Source organism: Neomonachus schauinslandi, chromosome 5 (genome assembly GCF_002201575.2).
Source record: "Neomonachus schauinslandi chromosome 5, ASM220157v2, whole genome shotgun sequence".
In the NCBI taxonomy this organism is placed as follows: domain Eukaryota; kingdom Metazoa; phylum Chordata; class Mammalia; order Carnivora; family Phocidae; genus Neomonachus; species Neomonachus schauinslandi.
Genome location: NC_058407.1, coordinates 56,829,599 through 56,851,351, shown reverse-complemented (window position 1 = coordinate 56,851,351; position 21,753 = coordinate 56,829,599). Strand labels below are relative to the sequence as shown.

Genomic DNA, 21,753 nt, shown 5'->3' with positions numbered 1-21,753 from the left:
TATTTTATTTATTTATTTGAGAGAGAGAGCACAAGAGGGAGTGGGCAGAGGGACAAGTAGACTCCCTGCTGAGGGCAGAGCCCAATGTGGGGCTTGATCCCCAAACCCTGAGATCATGACCTGAGCTGGAGTCAGATGCTTAACCGACTGAGTCACCCAGGTATCCCTGTTCTGATGTTTGATCCTTGTATGCAACTTGTTCTTTCTCTCTGGAAGCTTTTAGAATTATTTCTCTGTGTTCAGTGTTCTGAAATTCTATAATGATGTGTCTTGGTGTGGGTCTGATTTGTTTTGCTGGATAGTGTGCCCTTACAATTTAGAGTCTTAGTTGTTCATTTCAGGGGAATACTTTTGAATAATTGCTTTAATTGTTTCTTCCCTTCTGATTCTTTGTTCTTTCTCAACTCCCATTATTCAGATATTCAACCTTTTGGACTGATCCTCTAATTTTTATTGATTTTCTTCTTAAGTAGAGCAAATTTGATTTTCAATTTTACTCTCCATTCTTTCTTTTTTTTTTTTTTTTTTAAGGATTTTATGTATTTGACAAAGAGAGAGAGAGCACAAGTAGGCAGAACAGCAGGGAGAGGGAGAGGAAGAAGCAGGCTCTCCACGGAGCAGGGAGCCTGACGTGGGGCTCGATCCCAGGACCCTGGGATTATGACCTGAGCCGAAGGCAGCCGCTTAACCGACTGAGCCACCCAAGCGCCCCACTCTCCATTCTTTCTATTGAATTTTATTTCTGCTATCATGGTTTTGATTTCCAAGAGCTCTTTTTTGCTTAATAGTAGTTACTTCTAAAAATAGATTCCTATTGTTATTTTATGGATATAATATATTATCTCTCTGAGGATATTAATGATGGATTTTTTTGGTTTGTTTTAAGTTTTTTCTCCCTTGCAATTTCTTTTTTTTTTTTTTTTTTAAGATTTTTACTTATATATTTGAGAGTGAAAGAGCACAGAGGGAGAGTGAGAAGGAGAAGCAGACTCCCCGCTGAGCCAAGAGTCCAATGTGGGGTCTGATTCCAGGACCCCGAGATCATGACCTGAGCCAAGGCAGACGCTTAACCAGCTGAACCACCCAGGCACCCCTCTCCCTTACAATTTGTTTCTTCTAAATTGCTTTTTTTCTTCTTGTCTGTTTTGGTTTCTTCTTGTATATTAAAGGATTTCCTTAAATGTCTAATGATCCTTGGCTGCCTGGTTATATTTTAGAGTGAGGACATTAAAAAGCTGGAAAGACCATGTGAGAGCTGGGACATATAGGCCAAGGGCTTAATTGTAGGGTTCTTTCGTCTATCTCATTAAGAGAACCCTGATGAGAGTATCTTTGGGATTTCTCTTTTGGACTGGTCACATTCCCCAGAGGAGTTTTTCCAAAAGTATAATCATGCTCTTGTTTATCTTTGTTTAGGAATCAATTCCTCGGGTTTGTTAAGCCAGTTACCATTCCTCCATTTATTTTCTAGCTTCTAAAATATTGCTGCTGTTGTCTCCTTTCCCATTCTGGGCCTGGAGGATGATACGGGAATTTGCCCCCCACTCCACCCCCAGTGTTTAACTGGAAGCCCCCGTTATTTCTTTAGGATAATTTTTTTGGAGGACTATAGGATCGTGTAGAAAGGTTTTGACACAGATTACCAGAATGCCCTATAGTTGTATGTATATATGAAAAGAGGAATGTTTTTACATAACTGTTTTGCAACAAGTATTAAGTAGCTTTCATGGGTATTGCGTGAACTCACCCATCGGCCTCAATCCTCCGCCTGGCGGGGGCAGTCTACAATGCAAGAAACGACTTAAAAAAAAATGAAAAAAAGAGATGCGCATGACAGTTGGGCGAAGACAGAAAAATTGCTTCAAAGGGCCGGCGCATTAGACCGCGCCTCTCTGGCGACGGGCGAGGGTGGGAGGGGGTCTGATATCGGCGAGAATTGGTTGGCCTCTCTGACCAATCGCGAGCAGCAAGTGGTTTTGCTTATCGTCGTGGTCCACCTCCCCGTGGGCTTCGGGGTCACGTTTACAAATGGGAACAGGGTAGGTGAGAGGGACAGACTGCCCAGCCAATGAGACCTTGAGGCGTTTATGGGCGGGGTGAGGCCGCTGCCAGGTTTAGGGCGGAAGGAGCGGCTCTCGGTAAGAAGGTGAGCGAAAGATGGCGGCGGAAGCGCTGCTGTCCAGTCTGTTGGGGCTGCTGCTTCTGGGGCTCCTGTTACCCGCAAGTCTGACTGGCGGTGTCGGCAGCCTGAACCTAGAGGAGCTGAGTGAGATGCGTTATGGGATCGAGATCCTGCCATTGCCTGTCATGGGAGGGCAGGTGAGGAGGCGTGGAGGGGCCGAGGTCTGGGGCAAGGGAAAGGGGGAAAAGGTGGAGGAAGGGCAGCTGTGGAGTCTGCAGCGGTAGCCTAAGAAGAATCGGGAAGAGTAGGTAGGGGTTTTACGATGACTCCTAAAGCTCGTTGACTGAGACCCATTCCCTTGGGGCGAGGTACTGGGAGGGGTGGGGCTTCCCGCTGTCAGCTTCAGTTCCTGATAGAAGCACCCAGACTCCGCCCCGCGAGAAGTGGGAGTGCTCTCTCCCCCTCACCCGCCAAACACAGCTGGAGGACTTGTGGCTCATTCTGACTTGACTGGGCTCTTCCCCAGGATCTGAAGAGGGATCTCGTTCTCTCTGATCCCAGCCTCTCTTTGCCTCCCTGCCCCCCGACCCTCCCTTCTTTCCCAGAGCCAAGCTTCCGACGTGGTGATTGTCTCCTCTAAGTACAAACAGCGCTATGAATGTCGCCTGCCAGCTGGAGCTATTCACTTCCAGCGTGAAAGGGAGGAGGAGGCACCTGCTTACCGAGGGCCTGGGATCCCCGAGTTGTTGAGCCCAATGAAAGATGCTCCTTGCCTGCTGAAGGTGAAAGGGCTTGGGGAGGATGGAATGAGGGCTTGGGAGCTGGCTAGCTATCTGGGAACCAGGGTATCCGTGAATGAAAAGGGATCGAGAGGACCTATAGGAGTTAAGAAGACCATTGGAGGAGTAGACATATTGTACAGACAGGAAAGAAGCAAAGAATCTTGCAACCACTGATGACACTTTGCTGAACGTAAGGAGGGTTAGGATAGAAGGTCTCAGAGTAATGGGTAAGCCAAGATTGAGGTGCCTGAAGAGGGTCAGCATAGGTAGGAGGGACACTCTCCTAGAGAAGCCTTCCTGGTTGAGTCACCCCCTACCCCTGTCACTCTGCCCAGTACCCTCTTTTATTTTCATCATGGCATTTTTCATGATCTGAAATCATCTTACCAACTGAATCATCAGTTTATTTAATTTTGGTCTGGAATGTGAGTCCACGAGGTCAGAGAATTTATCTTGTTCACGCTGTATCCCCAGTGGCTAGCACAAGGAATGTTGTAGAAGTTCAGTTAGTATTTGAATATTCTGTATTTTCCTGGTCTGAGTGCTTCAAGGATACCATGATTTCTTATCTTTCTCAAAGGCAAAGAAGGATTTTAAAAAAAATATTTAGAAAGGGAGGAGTGGAAAGACCACAGGTGGAAAACATACTCTAGAAGTATTTCTCCCAGTCACAGAAGGAAAGCAGCCCTATCTCCTCACTGAGAATCTGGAGAATTGAGTGTGGAAGCAGAGGGGAGGAGAAGTAGTTGAGAGGTTATGTGTCTTGGAGCCAGGAGAGATTCAGGTTCCAAGCAGAGACATCTGCACTCTATCCCCTTGATTGTTCATTTTTTTATTGTCAGACCAAGGACTGGTGGACGTATGAATTCTGTTATGGACGCCACATCCAGCAGTACCACATGGAAGGTGACTCACGCCTACATTTTCCCTAAGCCCTCAGCATCACATCATGGAAGGTGACCTGCCCTCCCAGTCCCCTTCCCTCTTGGTCCTCTTAGAAGGGAGTAACAGTGCTTCACTGTGGTTTCTCTTGTAGATTCAGAGATCAAAGGTGAAGTCCTCTATCTCGGCTACTATCAATCGGCCTTCGACTGGGATGATGAGACAGCCAAGGTGGCAGGAGTCTGGGATTGGGAGAGAATGGGGTCCTGGCTGTAGACTCAGAGCCCTGACCAGAAGGGGAGGGGCAGGATTAGCTGACATGTTGCTTGGGGCTTGGTGGCCATTAGGACAAAGTGCCATTCTTCCTCTTTGCTGTCTTTCTTCCGCCCCCCGCCCTCCTTCTTGATGTCCTCCCCAGGCCTCCAAGCAGCATCGCCTGAAACGCTACCACAGCCAGACCTATGGCAATGGGTCCAAGTGCGACCTCAATGGGAGGCCACGGGAGGCCGAGGTTCGGGTGAGTCTCAAGAGAGGGAAGTTGACGATTTAGATTCTAAGGGAGGAGGGCAGGATTGCATGTTAGACTCCAGAAGGTCTCTTCCAGACCCAAAACTCTTAAGTTTAAGACTCCTATTTCCGGCTGGTAGCTGGACGCCCCTGCCTGGATAGTTTCCGAGGCCCTTCAAGTCAACGCTTCCCAAATCCTCCCCTCGGAACCCCTAGCCACGCCTATTCTTTTTCCCATGTTTCTTCTCTTTATCACCTAAGCTAGAAACCTGAGCGTCATTTCGGACTCGTCCTTTCTTCATGTAACGACTTGTCAGTGAGGTAGTACTGGTGTAGATTGGGCTCCACTCTGGGCATACAGTGGTGGGCAAACATGCAGCCCCTGCCCTCAGTCTAGATAGGAAGACGTGTTAACAAAAGAATCACAGAAATGAGTCTGTGACTACAAACTGAGGAGTGGTGTGAAGGAAAGGAATCTAGTTCTCTCAGAGTAAATGACAAAACCTGTTCATTCTACTTCTAGATTTCTCTGACCACTCTCTTCTTTCCTATGCTTGGCGTCTTGATCTCTCACCTGCATCACTGCCAACAGCCTCTTAACAGGTGTTCCTGATCTAGTGGTCCTTAACTGAATTCAGGCAAGCAGGCAGATGTATGGTGGGAAAGGTTCTTCAGGTGCTTCTAATGTGTATTCACAAACATAAACACCTATAGAGACCAGACTTACACAACTGATCACACACAGATTATCTTTCTGTAATACAGATTTTCACATGCAGTTGTGTTCTGGTAGATGTTGAACACTCTGATCACCAGGATAGAGTAGAAGGTAGGGAGGGGGGAGCCTTGATTTGTAACATTTGTCATTATCTGTGGTATAAACATTCCTACCATGGCCAAATTCATGCTATCACTGTGATGTCAACCATCTTGCAACATTCTTGAACATTTACCAGTTGGCTGTTGTGAACTGGTGTGAGCTGACTCCAACACACCACTATGGCAAGTGTCACTTCTCTGTCCAGTCCTGGAAAACCTTCAGTGATTCCACCTTGCACAAAGGCTAAGATCCAAATACTTCAGCAAGACTGGGGTGGCTGGGAAGGTAGTGGGAAGCTCTCAGATTCTGGATATATTTTGAAGGTGGAGCCAATAAGATTTGTTGATGGACTGGATATGGGGTGGAGTCAAGTATGTCTCCAGGGTTTTTAGCTTGAGCAACTGGAACAATGCAACTGTCATTTACTAAAATGGGAAGGAATGGGTTTGGAGGGGGAAACAAGGTTGGTGTTAGACAAAAGAAGGTCAAAATAACTATAGATGTCCAGTTGGTAGTTGGCTCTGTGATTCCGGAGTTCAGGGATGAGGTCTAGGCTGGAGATATAAATACTCATTGTGTTTCCGCCCCACTGGCCTTCTTTCTGTTCTCTGAATCAATGGGTCTCGTTGTTCCCTCTGCCTAAAGCTGTCTTCCCCCAGATCTCCGAGTGGTTGGCTCCATCCCCTCATTCAGGTTATATATCCCTGTGACACCTCCACAGGAAGCCCTAATATAGGCACACAGAACACACGCAGCCTTCTGCCTCCGTGCTGGTAAACACCTACAGTGTTTTATATTCTTGAAAGCATGTATCCTTTCCTGAAATTATCTTATTTGTTTGAGTTTAATATCTCTCTCAGTCAACATCCCAACTAGAATAAGCTCCAGGAAGGCAGGGACTTTTCTTAAATTTTTTGTCTGTCTGATTTTCTGCTATATCCTTGGTGCCTGGAACAGTGCCTGGCACCAAGCAGGTGCCCAGAAATTATTTGTTGAATGAAGGATAAGCCAGTTCAAATGTCATTTATTTCATGTGAACTTTCTTGGCTAACCCAGATGGTTAGTTAGGTTTCTTCAGCATTTCATAAACACCTATCCATGTCCACATATATCCATGGCTTAGTCTTTTTGGGTTGCTAGAACAAAATACCACAGACTGAGTAGCTTATAAACAGAAATTTTTTCCTTACAGTTCTGGAAGCTGGAAGTTGGAGATCAGGGTGCCATCGTGGTGGGGTGAGGGCCCTCTTCCAGGTCATAGACTTGTTGTTTATTCTCACATGGTGGAAGGGGCTAGGGAGCTCTGTGGAGCCTCTTTTATAAGAGCATTAATCACGTTTGTGAAGGTTCCTCCCTTATGACCTAAGCACCTCCCAAAGGCCCCAATTCCTAATACCATCACATTGGGCATAGATGTTTAGGGGGATATAAATAATCAGACCATAGCAACCCACAAGCATTTACACACCTATATAATCTATTATAGCATTTACTTTATTATATTATTGTTATTATTATTACATAGGCTCCATACCCAGCATGGAGCCCAGTGTAGGGCTTGAACTCACAACCCTGAGATCAAGACTTGAGTTGAGATCAGGAGTCAGATGCTTAACCGACTGAGCCACCCAGGCACCCCTATTTCTTTATTATTATTTGTAGCTTCAGTAGGCCAAGAGCCCCTCGGTTCAAAGACTGCATTTCCCTCTCATCTCTTGAACATATACCCTGTGCCAAGCCCTGTAATAGAAACTGGGGATAAAATGGTGACTGAGAAACCTAGTCCTGCTCTCAGGAGACAGATATTAAATAAACAGCCACAACAAGCAGGATAAAAGTCTGACCGGTGAAGTAGATATCATAGGGGGCCACACAATAAAGGACCTGCCCACGTTTAGGTAAAGAGGAAGCTTCCTGGAGAACGTGACCTTTTAAACTGACAGTTGAAGGTTGAGGAGTCAGTCCAGCAGCGGTAGAGGAGTGGGAGAGGGAAGAGGGCATTCCAGCTGGAAGGTACGCTAAGTGCCAAAGGCCTGGAGGCCAGGGGCAATCGATAGCTATTCATGGTGACTGGAGAGAATTGTAGGAAGGGAGTGTGGGAGGTGAGGCTGAGCAAATGTTAGGGGACAGTTTACACGTCAGGAAGCTCTGTAGCTGTGTTGAGGAGTTTGGACAATCTGAGAAATAAGGGGGAAACCAGTGAAATATTTGAAGCAGAATGATGACATATCCAATTTTGGTTTTGAAGGCTCACTCTGGCTGGAGTGGAGCAGATGATTGGAGGCCAGTTAGGAGGTGGTTGCAGCAATCCAGGTGAGAAAAGAAGGTGGCTGAGGAAATGAAGAAATGTGAATTTTGGGGGAAATTTAGGGGACAGAGTCAATAGAGTAAGATTCGTGGGTTTCTGGCTTGAGCAACTGGATAGATGGTGGGTGGTTCCTGTTACTGAGTTAGGTATAGTAGAAAGAGGGGTAGGTCTGGTGAAGGAAAATGTTGATTCTGGTTTTTGAGTATGATGATTTGGTGGCTGAAGGCATCCAAAAAGAGATTTCTGAGGAGGCTGTTGGATCTGTGGGTTTGGAGCTCAGGAGAGAGATCCGAATTGAACCCAGAGGGCTGGGAGTCATCAACATATTGGCTATAATTGGAGCCATGGTCTGGGTAAAATCCTCCCAAAGAAACAGTATATAGTAAAAAAAGTGGAACGGAATGTTGAGGAAGCCATCGTTGAAAGCATGGGCGGAAGGGGGGCTCTGCAGAGAAGGGCCAGAAAGGAGATACAGCAATGCATTTCAAGGAGGGACTGGTCCGTGGCAGCAGTTGCATCTGAACCTTCAGGTAAGAGAATTAAAAACTGCTTCTAGGTGATCATGGGAATTATTAATTTAATAAAAGCAAAGCATGCACAAGGAAATGAGAATTCAGACCATAGGCATGGGAACCAGATGAAAAGTTCTAAGTCCTGTACTCCCAGTCTCCCCTGAGCAGAGGTCATTGGTGATCTTTGCTACAGCAGTTTCAGTGGGATGGTGAAGAAGTGGAAGCCTTTGAAGAAGTCTGGAGTGAAGGGGAGGGAAAAGGCGAGCCCTAGTTAGAGGGGTTATGAGGTTGGGGAGAGTGGTACTTTGTTGTTTCGTGTTTTAAGATGGGAGCAGGTATAAATGCTGTTGTGTGGACCTGGCAGAAAGGAGAGATTGAGTCACAGGAGAAAGACAGGAAGAGAATGCAGGCAGGGCCGGGATAGGGAACACGGGGAGCAGTTACTCTGAGCGTATGTAGGGTTGTCATGGGCATGGAAGGGTGCTGTATTTGTTGGGGAGTCTGGAGACAGTTGAGGGCATTCCTGTTTGGCTGTTTCTCATTTTTTAGTTCTTATATCCTGATAGACCACCCAAGTTCATTGCTTTCGTGATTGAGTAAACCTCCCCCTCCAGGGCAAGCACAGTGAAGTTCCGTCTCCCCATGCCTCCTGGGTAGGAGCAGTGTGCATGGTGTTTGGTAAAAGTGCAGTCCCTGTGGGGTTTGGGAATGGTTAGCTATCTTGAATTAAACAAATTTGGATCCCCATCTCAACTCTTGTATTAAGTAAGATTTCACAGAGATCTAAGATTTTTCCCTTTCTAATTTCTAATTATGAAACATTCTTTTTTTTTTTTTTTAAAGATTTTATTTATTTTTCAACAGAGAGAGAGACAGCGAGAGAGGGAACACAAGCAGGGGGAGTGGGAGAGGGAGAAGCAGGCTTCCCGCCAAGCAGGGAGCCCGATGCGGGACTCGATCCCAGGACCCTGGGATCATGACCTGAGCTGAAGGCAGACGCTTAATGACTGAGCCACCCAGGCGCCCTAATTATGAAACATTTCAAACTTAACAGAAAATAATGTCATAGAGACCCATAAATCCACTGCCAAGGGAAACAGATGTTAACATTTTGCCATATTTGCATCAGAAAGGAATAAAATGCTAATGATATAGTTAAAGCCCACCCTCTCATTTCTTCCCTCTCCCTCCTCTCCAGAAACAACCGCAACCATCTCCATGCTTGCTTTGTACTTTTATTATTCGTACACATATCAGAGACAATATAGATTGTTTTGTATTTTAAAATTATACATTAGTGGTATCAGCTTGCTTTTTCACTAATCAGTGTTTGCCATTCTGTGGCATGACATGGAGATCTAGTTCAATGATTTTGTTTATTTATTTTAAAGATTTTATTTATTTATTTGACAGACAGCACAAGGAGGCAGAGCGGCAGGGAGAGGGAGAAGCAGGCTCTTGCGGAGCAAGGAGCCCAATGCGGGGCTCGATCCCAGGACCCTGGGATCACGACCTGAGCTGAAGGCAGCTGCCCAACTGACTGAGCCACCCAGGCGCCCCTAGTTCAATGATTTTAATGGCTGCATTGTGTTTCATTGTTTACTTACTATTCCTTTACTGAGGAATGGTTGGGTTTCAACTCTAATGCTCTTACACACAGTGCTGCAATGTAGGTCTCATTGTGAGTGCGTAAGAATTTGTCTGAGGGACTCTGTTAATAGTGTTCTTTGATGCATAACGGTTTTTAATTCTGATGAAGTCTGATTTACCTATTTTTTCTTTTATTGCCTGTGCTTTTGGCCTCATAGTTAAGAAATCATTGCCTATTCCAAGGTCATGATTTTTACTGATGTTTTCTTCTAAGAGTTTTATAGTTTTATAGTTCTGAGTTGATTTTTTAAAAAGATTTTATTTCTTTATTTGAGAGAGAGAGCACAAGTGAGGGGTGCAGAGGGAGAGGGAGAAGCAGGATCCCTGCTGAGCAGGGAGCCCCATGCAGGGCTCAATCCCAGGACCCTGAGATCATGACCTGAGCCGAAGCCAGATGCTTAACTGACTGGGCCACCAAGGCTTCCCTTGAGTTGATTTTTGTTTACAAAGTAAGATAAGGATCCGACTTCATTTGTTTGCATGTAAACATCCAGTTTTTCTAGCACTATTTGTTGATAATACTATCCTTATCCTTAGTACCCTTGTGGAAAATCAAATGAGCAAATATGTTAGGGTTTCTTTCTTTTTTTTTTTTTTTTAAGATTTTATTTATTTATTTGACAGAGAGAGAGCGCACAAGCAGGCAGAGTGGCAGGCAGAGGGAGAGGGAGAAGCAGGCTCCCCGCTGAGCAGGGAGTTGGACGCGGGGCTCGATCCCAGGACCCCAGGGTCATGACCTGAACCGAAGGCAGACGCTTAACCGACTGAGCCACGGAGGCGCCCCTGTTAGGGTTTATTTCTGAGCTCTTCTACTCCATTGGTCTGTTTGTCTATCCTAATGCCAGCACCACACTGTTTCAATTGCTGTGGCTTTGTAGTAAGTTTTGAAATTAGGAAGTGTTGAGTCTTCCAACTTTGTTCTTTTTTTGAGATTGTTTTGGCTATATGAGGTTCTATATAAATTTTAAGATGTATTTTTCTCTATCTATAAAAAAGGCCATTGGGATTTTGATAGGGATTGCATCGAATATGTAGATTACTTTGTGTAGTATTGCCATCTTATTATTAAGTTTTCTAATCCATGAACATAGGATGTCTTTCCATTTATTTGTGTCTTCTGTAATTTCTTTCAGTAATATTCTGTAGTTTTCCATGTGCAAGTCTTTCATCTCCTTGGATAAATTTATCCTAAGTAGTTTATTTTTTGATGCTATTGTAAGTGAAAATTTTTAAAAATTGCCTTTTTTGGAAAAAATAAAAATAAAAAATAATAAAAAATAAAAATAAAAAAAAATTGCCTTTTTTGGCTTGTTCATTACAAGTATACAGAAATACAACTGGTATTTGCAGATTGATTTTATAGCCTGCAACTTTGCTGAATTCACTTATTAGCTGTAACAATTTTTTTGTGTGTGGGTTCTTTTGGATTTTCTATGTGTAATATCATGTCACTATGAATAGACACGATTTTACTTCTTCCTTTCCAATTTGGATGCCTTTATTTCTTTTTCTTGCCTAATTGCTCTGGTTAGAACTTCCAGCACTATGTTAAATAGAAGTGGCGTAAAGTGGGCATCCTTATCCTGTTCCTATTATTAGTGGAAAATCTTTCAGTCTTTCACCATTGAGTATGATGTTAGCTATGGGTTTTCTTTTGTAGCGTTTATATTATTGAGGATATTCTCTTCTATTCCCAGTTTATGAAGTGATTTTATTAGGAAAGGGTGTTGACTTTTGTCAGATGCTTTGTTCACACCAATTGAGATGATCATGTGGCTTTTTTCTTCATTCCTGTTAATATGGTCTATTGTAGTATGCAGATTGATTTTTGTATATTGAGCCATCTTTGCATTCCTGGAATAAAACCCACATAAATCATGATGCATAATGCTTTCAAAATGCTACTGAATTTGGTTTGCTAGTATTTTGTTGAGAAATTTTGCATTTGTATTTACAAGGGATCCTGGTCTATAGTTTTCTTGTACTGTCTTTGTCTGGGTTTGGTCTCAGGGTAATGTTAGCCTCACAGAATGAGTTAGGAAGGCATTCTTTATATATTCCAAATTTAATTCCTTGGTCATCTACATTCTATCTATGCTTGTCTTTTTCTTTTGTTCATAGTATCTCCAATGTACTTTTAATTTAAAATTTAAAAAATTCCAATATGATTAAAAATTTCAGTCTTGGGCGCCTGGGTGGCTCAGTTGGTTAAGCAACTGCCTTCGGCTCAGGTCATGATCCCAGGGTCCTGGGATCGAGTCCCACATCGGGCTCCCAGCTCAGCGGGGAGCCTGCTTCTCCCTCTGACCCTCTCCTCTCTCATGCTGTTTCTCTCTCGCTCGTTCTCTAATAAATAAATAAATAAAATCTTTTAAAAAAAAATTTCAGTCTTTTTCTTTAAAGTTTGTACATTTTGTACCTGTTATTAATGGGAAAGATCCTATTCATTTGTATTTTTCAAATTATAGAAGTTTTCTTCTCATATGTTGGACTTTAATTCAATAAATTAATTTAATTTGATGTATCATGTAAGCTTGGAACCCAAATATACCTATTTTTCATCTGGATAACTGGCTGTCCCAGCATCATTTATTGAGCAGCCCATAGTTTCTCCCCTGATTTGTAGTGCTGCACCAGGCATGTATCAAGCTGCCATATATATGTGCATTTTCTTTTTGGCTTCTCTTTTGTTTCAGTAGTCTGTCTCTTCTTATGCCAATACCACATTGTTTTAAGTACTATAGCTTTTTAGTAAGTCTTGGTACCTGATAATAGGCATTTTTTTCCTTTGTTCTTCAAAATTGTCTGAGATATTATTGGACAAGTTCTGTGAAAAAACTGTTGGGGATTTTAATTGGAATTACATTGAATTTTATTATTTTTTTTTTAAAAGATTTTATTTATTTGACAGAGAGAGACACAGTGAGAGAGGGAACACAAGCAGGGGGAGAGGGAGAAGCAGGCTTCCTGTGGAGCAGGGAGCCTGACGCGGGGCTCGATCCCAGGACCTGGAATCATGACCTGAGCCGAAGGCAGATGCTTAACGACTGAGCCACCCAGGCGCCCCTACATTGAATTTTATATTAATTTGGAGAGAATTGATATTTATGATATTGACTCTTCATTCACAATGAACATAATGTATACTATTTATTTATTGCCTTGTACTTTAGAAATATTTTAATTTTCTCTGTGAAAGCTTTTGTATATCTCATGTGAGGTTAGTTCTAGATACCTTGTAGCTTTTATTTGTGTCTTATGTGTGTAGGCAAATGTTTCAAGCATATAGGTACCTTATAGTTTTTGATGCTATTGTAAATGGCATCTTTCATTTATTTATTTTTTAAAAGATTTACTTATCCATTTGAGCAGGGAGGGGCAGCAGGAGAAGGAGAGAGAGAGAGAATCTCCAGCAGACTTCTCACTGAGCATAGAGCTCGATGCAGTGTTCAGTCCCATGACCCCGAGATCATGACTTGAGCTGAAATCAAGAGTCAGACGCTCAACTGACTGAGCCTGTAAATAGCATCTTTTAAAAATTACATTTTCTGATTGTTGCTGGGGTATGGTCACATTATTAATTTGATATATTGATCTTGTATTCACAACTTTATTGAACTCTCATTCCTAATAGTTTGAAGGTTCTCATGGATTTTCTATGTGAATAATTTGTCATCTGAAAATAGGGGCACTTTGGTTTCTTCCTTTCTAATCCTTATATATTTCATTTTTCTTACACCTGCAGTGCAGTAGACGTGGTTATGGTGGGCATTTCAGCTTGTTCTGACTTTAAGGGAGTACTCCTGAAGTTACACTATGAACATGATGTTTTCTTGTAGGCTTTTTGTAGACACCCTTTATCAGGTGAATGAAGATCCATTTTATTCCTAGTTTGAGGAACATTTTCATCATGGGTAGGTGTGGAATTTTAACATGTTTTTTCTGTATCTATCAAGATGGTTATATGGTTTTCCATATTTTTTTTTAATATGGTGAATTCAACTAATTCATTTTCTAAGATTTTTTTTTTACCCTTGCATTTCTGGGATAATTCATGGTCACAAAGTATTTTTTTAAGATTTTATTTTATTTATTTATTTTTTTTAAAGATTTTATTTATTTATTTGACAGAGAAAGACACAGCGAGAGAGGGAACACAAACGGGGAGTGGGAGAGGGAGAAGCAGACTCCCTGCCGAGCAGGGAGCCCGATGCGGGACTCGATCCCGGGACTCCAGGATCATGACCTGAGCCGAAGGCAGTCGCTTAACCAACTGAGCCACCCAGGCGCCCTAAGATTTTATTTTTAAGTAATCTCTACACTCAACATGGGGCTCGAATGACAACCCTGAGATCAAGAGTCACGTGCTCTACTGACTGAGCCAGCCGGGTGCCCCTTGAAATATTCTTAATACACTGATAATATTCAGTTTCCTAATATTTTAATTGATTTTTACAGCTGTTATCATAAGTGAATTGGTCTACAATTTTCTTGTATTGTTTTAGTCTTGTCTTGGTATCAAGTTATATTAGCTTCATAAATGTCTTGAAAAGTTTCTCTTTCCTTGTTCTCTGGAACAATTTGCTAAGATAGGAATTCTCCTAATCTGTTCTTTAAAGGTTTGGGAGAACTCTCTAAAACCACCTCGTCCCAATACACCACAATCCTGTATATTGTGTATTGTGGGGATGGTCTTTACTACTGATTTAGTTTATTAAATGATGATAAGAGTTTTTCATATTAATGCATGAAGCATTAACAAGTTACAGTTTCATAGGCCATTATTTAGTTGTCTAAATTTTCAAATGTATTAACATAAAATTATAATGTTTTTATTTTATTTTTTTAAAGATTTTATTTATTTATTTGACAGAGACAGACACAGCGAGAGAGGGAACACAAGCAGGGGGAGTGGGAGAGGGAGAAGCATGCTTCCCGCGGAGCAGGAAGCCCGATGCGGGACTTGATCCCAGCACCCTGGGATCATGACCTGAGCCGAAGGCAGATGCTTAACGACTGAGCCACCCAGGCGCCCTGTATTTTTTTAAAGATTTATTTATTTGAGAGAGAGAGAGCACACAAGCAAGGAGAGGGGCAGAGCGAGAGGGAGAAGCAGGCTACCCGCTGAGCAGAGAGCCCCATGCGGGGCTCAATACCAGGGCCCTGGGATCATGACCCGAGCTGAAGGCAGACGCTTAGCTGACTGAGCCACCCAAGGCACCTCCTATAATGTTTTATTTTTAATAATCACTTTTTATAGATCTGTTCCCTTTTTAATTCCTAATATTGACTTCGCCTTTTCTCTTTTTGTTGATCTGTCTTGCTAGAGATTTGTCTGTTAGTCCAAGAGCTGCATTTTGACTTTATCCACTCTGTTGTCTGTTTACTATTTCATTAACATCATTATTTTATCTTTATTATTCTTGTCCTTCTGCTTTATGTTAATTCACTTCTCTAACTTATTGAATTTTTTTCACACTTAAAAAATTTTTTTTTTAGTATTTTTTAAAATTTAAATTCAATTAACATATAATGTATTATTAGTTTCAGACGTAGAGGTCAGTGATTCATCAGTCTTATATAATACCCAGTGCTCATTGCATCACGTGTCCTCCTTAATGTCCATCACCCAGTTACCCCCCCTTCCCCCGCAACCCTTAGTTTCTTTCCTATGATTAAGTGTCTCTCGTGGTTTGTCTCCCTCTCTGATTTCATCTTGTTTTATTTTTCCCTCTCTTCCCCTATGATCCTCTGTTTCATTTTTTAAATTCCACATATGAGTGAGATCATATGATAATTGTCTTTCTCTGATTGACTTATTTCACTTACACAATACCCTCTAGTTCCATTCACGTCACTGCAAATGGCAAGATTTCATTTTTTTTGATGGCTGAGTAGTATTCCATAGTATATATACCACATCTTCTTTCTCCATTCATCTGTTGATGGTCATCTGGGCTCTTTCCATATTTTGGCTATTGTGGACATTACTGCTATAAACATTGGGGTGCAGGTGCCCCTTCGAATCACTACATTTGTATCTTTAGGATAAATACCCAGTAGTGCAATTGCTGGGTCATAGGGTAGCTCTATTTTCAACTTTTTGAGGAACCTCCATACTGTTTTCCAGAGTGGCTGCGCCAGCTTGCATTCCCACCAACAGTGTAAGAAAGTTCCCCTTTCTCCGCATTCTCGTCAACATCTGTCGTTTCCTGACTTGTTAATTTTAGCCATTCTGACTGGTGGGAGGTGGTATCTCATTGTGGTTTTGATTTGTATTTCCCTGATTCTGAGTGATGTTCAGCATTTTTTCATGTGTCTATTGGCTATTTGTATGTCTTTGCCCATTTCTTGATTGGATTATTTGTTCTTTAGGTGTTGAGTTTGATAAGTTCTTTATAGATTTTGGATACTAGCCCTTTATCTGATAATGTCATTTGCTAGTATCTTCTCCCATTCTGTTGGGTCTTTTGGTTTTGTTGATTGTTTCCTTTGCTGTGGAAAAGCTTTTTATCTTGATGAAGTCCCAATAGTTCATTTTTGCCCTTGCTTCCCTTGCCTTTGGAGACATGTCTAGCAAGAAGTTGCTGCAGCTGAGGTCGAAGAGGTTGCTGACTGTGTTCTCCTCTAGGATTTTGATGGATTCCTGTCTCACATATAGGTCTTTCATCCATTTTGAGTCTATTTTTGTGTATGGTGTGAGGAAATGGTCCAGTTTCATTCTTTTGCATGTGGCCACACTTAAAAAATTCTATATTTAATTTTTTTAATAGATATTACATTCTCATAGCTCAAATATAAAAATACTTATATGCTCAGATTTTTTTTTTTTTTTTTTTAGAGCGAGAGCTTGCATGCGGTGGAGGTCGGGGAGTAGAGGGAGAGAGAATCTTTTTTTAAGATTTTATTTATTTATTTGACAGAGAGAGAGTGAGAGAGAGGGGGCACAAGCAGAGGAAACAGCAGGCAAAGGGAGAGGGAGAATCAGGTTCCCCACTGAGCAAGGAGCCCAATGCGGAGCTGGATCCCAGAAACTGGGAGAGAGAATCTTAAGCAGGCTCCACACAGTGCAGAGCTGACGTGAGGCTCAATCTCATGATCCACCCCTGAGATCATGACCTGGGCTGAAATCAGGAATTGGGCGCTCAACCGACTAAGCCACCCAGGTGCTCCTCAGAAATTTTATTTTTAAGTAAACTACCCCCAACCTGGGGCTCAAATTCACAACCCCATGATCAAGAGTCGCATGCTCTACTGACTGAGCCAGCCAGGTGCCCTGACTCAGAGATTTTTTCAATGTTTATACAAACATTTATCTTTGAGCTCTTTCCAAATACATATATAAATAGCTTCCTTTTCCTCCCTCCCTTCCTCCCTCCCTCCTTCCCTTCCTTCCTTCCTTCCTCTTTGTTTCTTTCTTCGTTTTTTTTTTTTAAGATTTTATTTATTTATTTGACACAGAGAGCCACAGCGAGAGAGGGAACACAAGCAGGGGGAGTGGGAGAGGGAGAAGCAGACTTCCCACTGAGCAGGGAGCCCGATGCGGGGCTTGATCCCAGGACCCTGGGATCATGACCTGAGCCGAAGGCAGACGCTTAATGACTGAGCCACACAGGCGCCCTCTTTCTTTTTTTCTTTTTGTCTTTTTATTGAGGTATAATTGACATGTAACATTATATTAATTTCAGTTATAAAATACAATGTTTCAGTATTTTATGTATTGCAAAATGATCACCACAATAAGTCTAGTTAACATCTGTCAACCATACAGTTACAAATTTTTTTTTCTTGTGATGAGAACTTGTAGGATCTACTCTCTTGGCAGCTTCCAAATATGTAATATGGTATCATTAACTATAATCACCGTACTGTACATCCCCATGACTTATTTTATAACTGGAAGTTTGTATCTTTTGGCTCCCTTCACCCGTTTTGCCCATCACCCTCTTGTTCATTTTTATTTATTTTTATTTTTAAGAGATTATTTGAGAGCAAGAGAGAAAAAGTGTAAGAAGCGGGAGGAGCAGAGGAAGAGGGAGAGAGAGAATCCTCAAGCAGATTCCCTGCAGGGCACAGAGGGGAGTGGCAGGCAGAGGGAGAAGCAGGCTTCCCACAGAGCAGGGAGCCTGATGCGGGACTAGATCCCAGGACCCTGGGATCATGACCTCACCTGAAGGTAGACGCTTAATGGCTGAGCCACCCAGGCGCCCCTGGTTGTTTTAACTCTTATTAACACAAAAGTGCTGCAGTGAATAACCTTGTACCTACAGAGTAGTGTAGGTTAAATTCCTGGAAGTAGACTTGTGTGATTTTGATACATACTGCCAAGTTATCCTGCTTAGGTAAATTACTCTCCCTCCAGCAATGTAGGAGAATGCCAGTTCCCCTACAGCTCTGCCAGCCCAGAGTATTTTTAACTTGTGGATTTTGGCCAGTCATTGAATAGGCATCAGATAAACAGTGATTTCTTAGTATGATTTTAACTTGCATTTATCTTAGGAAAAGGTAAATAATCTTACTCCTATTTAAGAGCCATTTCTCTTTCAACCTTTACTCTTTTTTCAACCATCCAAAATCTTTGCTCATTTTCCTAATGGATTGTTGGTCTTTTTCTTCTAAACTTATAAGAACTCTTTGTATAATAGATTGTCCCTTTGTCCGTAATAGGAATTGCGGGACGCTTCACTCACTTTCTCCTTTCCTAATCATGTATGGAGAAAGGTGTCCATTTCAGTCCCTGTGGGGTGCGTTCCTCAAGTTTTGATAGACAGTGTTTCCATTTTCATTGTTACTTGCACTTTGCTTGAGAACTTCTTTTAGATTTATGCTTATTATATTGCTAAACAGTTGTTTTATTTTCATTGTTTTTATGTAATTGCTGTTGATTTCTCATTTTTCACTGTTATGTCAGTGATTCATTGGTGATTATCGACTTTCTCTGGTGAACTTTAAAAGATTGTCTGCGTGTGCTTGAAAGCATGTGTTTTCTCTATTCAGTTCAAGACTAATTGTATTGGTCAAGTTTTCTATTAATTTTATTTTATCCACGTGGCCAGTAATTGAAAGAGGTGTATTAAAATTTTCACTGTGATGGTGGATTTGGCAATTTTGTTAATTTTTCCTTCATATATCTTGAGACTGTGGTAGATGCATATAAATTCAGAATAGTGATATCTTCATGGTAAGTTATTCCTCTTATATTCCTCTTGTACCTTAATGTTGTGGTCATTTTTTTTCCTAATCACATTTTAAAAATATTGCAAAATACACCATACTATATAAAATGGTGTAAAACATGCGTCTGTTGTGTAAGGATGAATAAAGGAGATACCCATCCAATCGCCTTAGGTTATGGAAGAATGCTGACAGTACCTTGAGTTCCTCTGTGCCCCACACACCACATTGCTCTCTCTCCCTTTACCACAGAGCTAACAGCTATCCTAACTTTGAGAGGAGAACTCCTTTGCTTTTCTCTAGAGTTTTGCCATCTGTGTGTGCATCTCATTTAATTTAGCTGCCTTCTTCTGAACTTTATACAAATGGTATCATATTGTATGAAAACATGCAGAGTGCATACAAGGAAATCTGGGGTTTGTTTCTTTTGCTCGGTACTGTGTTTGAGATTCAGCCCCGTCAAGGTCCGGAGCTGCTGTGCACTTGCTTACCGGCCTGCAGCATATTCCTTTGTATAGTTCGGCGTCATCTTTTCATCTAAATTACCTTTTGCGGACATTTGGGTTGTTCCCAGTTTTCTGCTATTACCAAAACATGCTGCTATGTACAACATTCTTGTAAGTATCTCCTAATATAATGCACAAGGATCTCTTGAAGGAGAATTTTGCCTGGGCATAGGATTGCTGGGTCATGGGCTATGAAGGTGATGAGCCCCTGTTCTACTTTATTTGGCATTGCAGAATATTTTCCCAAGTTTTGGTTCCCATTCATATTCTTATTGCAGTATGACTTCCCAACATCCCATATCCTGGCCAATATATATTACCGGACTTTCAAATCTTCACTAATTCGGTGGATGTGTAATGGTATCTCATGATGAATTTAATTCGCATTTCACTGATTCCTAAGAACTGGTCATTCTTTCAAGAATTTATTAATATGAAACTGATTTAAACTAATGTACTTAATTAATATCCTAATATTAAACCAAACTTTAATTTGAAATTAAATGATTTATTGATTTTCTAATGTTAAACCAATTTTGCATTCCTGAGATGAACCCAGTTTGGTCATATGTATTATCCTTGACTATTCTTTTTAGATCTTGCTGGATTCAGTTTGCTGCTTTTTAAAGGACTCTGTATATATCTCTTGAGAGAGACTGACCTGTAGTTTTTCCTTCTAGTACTGTCCTTATCACGTTTTGGTAACAAGATTATGCTCTCCTCAAAAGATGAGTTAAAAAATGTTCTCACTTTTTCTATACTCCAAAGAATGTTTAAGATTGTAATTTTTTTTTTTAAGTAGGCTCCACACCAGCATGGGGCTTGAACTCATGACCCTGAGATCAAGACTTAACTGGCTGAGCCACCCAGGTACCTCAAGACTGCAGTTTTTTTATTCCTTGAGCGTTTGCTAATCTGGAAAATCATGTTGGTCTACATTTTCGTTGTGGGAAGATTTTCAGCTTGATTTTCTTGTTCATTTTAGGAATATTCAAAGTTTTCTATTTCTTTGTGTCAGTTATAGTAAGGTGTATTTTTAGGGATTTATCCATTTCATCTGATTTTTCAGATTTATTGTCATAAAGTTGTTCATGATACCGTTCTATTATTATCTTTTTAATCTCTGTAGCATTTGTGATTAGGTTCCTCTTTTCATTCCTCAGGGGTTGTTTGCCTCCTTTGTTACTGGTCAGTCTCACCAGATGTTGGTCAGTTGTATTACTCTTTTTAGAGAACCAACTATTTTGGCTCTATTGAGTTTCTGTATTGCATTTGTTTTCTATTTTATTAATGTCTACTCTTTATTTTCCTTCCTTCTGCTTTCTTGGGTTTATTTTACTGTTCCATTTTTAACTTCTTGAAATGAATGCTTAACTCCTTCATTTTCAGCTTTTCCTTTTTTATAAACATTTCTTATAAATTTCTCTCCAAGCACTACTTTAGTTATTATAAGTTTTTATGGCTATTTTAAATTTCTTTACCTAAATTTCTTTTTTTTTTCAACCCCCCCCCTCCCCTTCAGCAACCCTCAGTTTGTTTCCTATAATTAAGAGTCTCTCATGGTTTGTCTTCCTTTCTGATTTCATCTTGTTTTATTTTTCCCTCTCTTCCCCTATGATCCTCTGTTTCATTTCTTAAATTCCACATATGAGTGAGATCATATGATAATTGTCTTTCTCTGATTGACTTATTTCACTTAAACAATATTCTCTAGTTCCATCCATGTCATTGCAAATGGCAAGATTTCATTTTTTGATGGCTAAGTAGTATTCCATAGTATATATGTACCACATCTTCTTTCTCCATTCATCTGTTGATGGTCATCTGGGCTTTTTCCATATTTTGGCTATTGTGGACATTGCTGCTATAAACATTGGGGTGCAGGTGCCCCTTCGAATCACTACATTTGTATCTTTAGGGTAAATACCCAGTAGTGCAATTGCTGGGTCATAGGGTAGCTCTATTTTCAACTTTTTGAGGAACCTCCATACTGTTTTCCAGAGTGGCTGCGCCAGCTTGCATTCCCACCAACAGTGTAAGAAAGTTCCCCTTTCTCCGCATTCTCGTCAACATCTGTCGTTTCCTGACTTGTTAATTTTAGCCATTCTGACTGGTGTGAGGTGGTATCTCATTGTGGTTTTGATTTGTATCTTTATCTAAATTTCAAACAGATAATACTTTTCCATGATTGAAAACCCAGACAGTATAGAAATTTTTGTGCAAGGAAAATTCCCCCTCCCAAACTTAATCTCCCACCTGCTCAGTTCCCATTCATGCCCCACCCCCCACAGGTCACCTTGCTCTTAGTGTTTCATGTGCACTCCTTGCCTTTCTTTGTGGTTCACAAGCAGTTATGACTAGAGAATCTTATTTCTTTTTCTCTTTTTTTATACACAACGTATAGTTTATTAAACACATGTTGCAACTTGTTTTTATATATCGTGACAATAATTCTTAGAGATCTTTCTGGATCTCTTTCTGGCCTTACAT

General features: G+C 41.3%; 1 protein-coding gene across 9 annotated transcripts in view; it reads left to right on the top strand.

Annotated features, from left to right (window-relative positions):
• The first annotated feature begins 2,137 nt into the window (after positions 1-2,137).
• The window catches only part of OS9 (OS9 endoplasmic reticulum lectin), a 30,957-nt gene continuing 11,341 nt past the window's right edge, over positions 2,138-21,753 (top strand). For 6 of the 9 annotated variants that reach the window (XM_044914780.1, XM_044914779.1, XM_021687211.1 and 3 more), the window contains exons 1-5: positions 2,138-2,319; positions 2,728-2,904; positions 3,747-3,810; positions 3,941-4,017; positions 4,205-4,303. In XM_044914780.1, coding sequence (XP_044770715.1) covers positions 2,158-2,319; positions 2,728-2,904; positions 3,747-3,810; positions 3,941-4,017; positions 4,205-4,303 — 579 coding nt within the window. In that variant the 5' untranslated portion in view covers positions 2,138-2,157. The remainder of the gene's footprint in view (positions 2,320-2,727; positions 2,905-3,746; positions 3,811-3,940; positions 4,018-4,204; positions 4,304-21,753) is intronic. The other 3 variants (XM_044914783.1, XM_044914782.1, XM_044914781.1) reach the window with 3 other exon arrangements.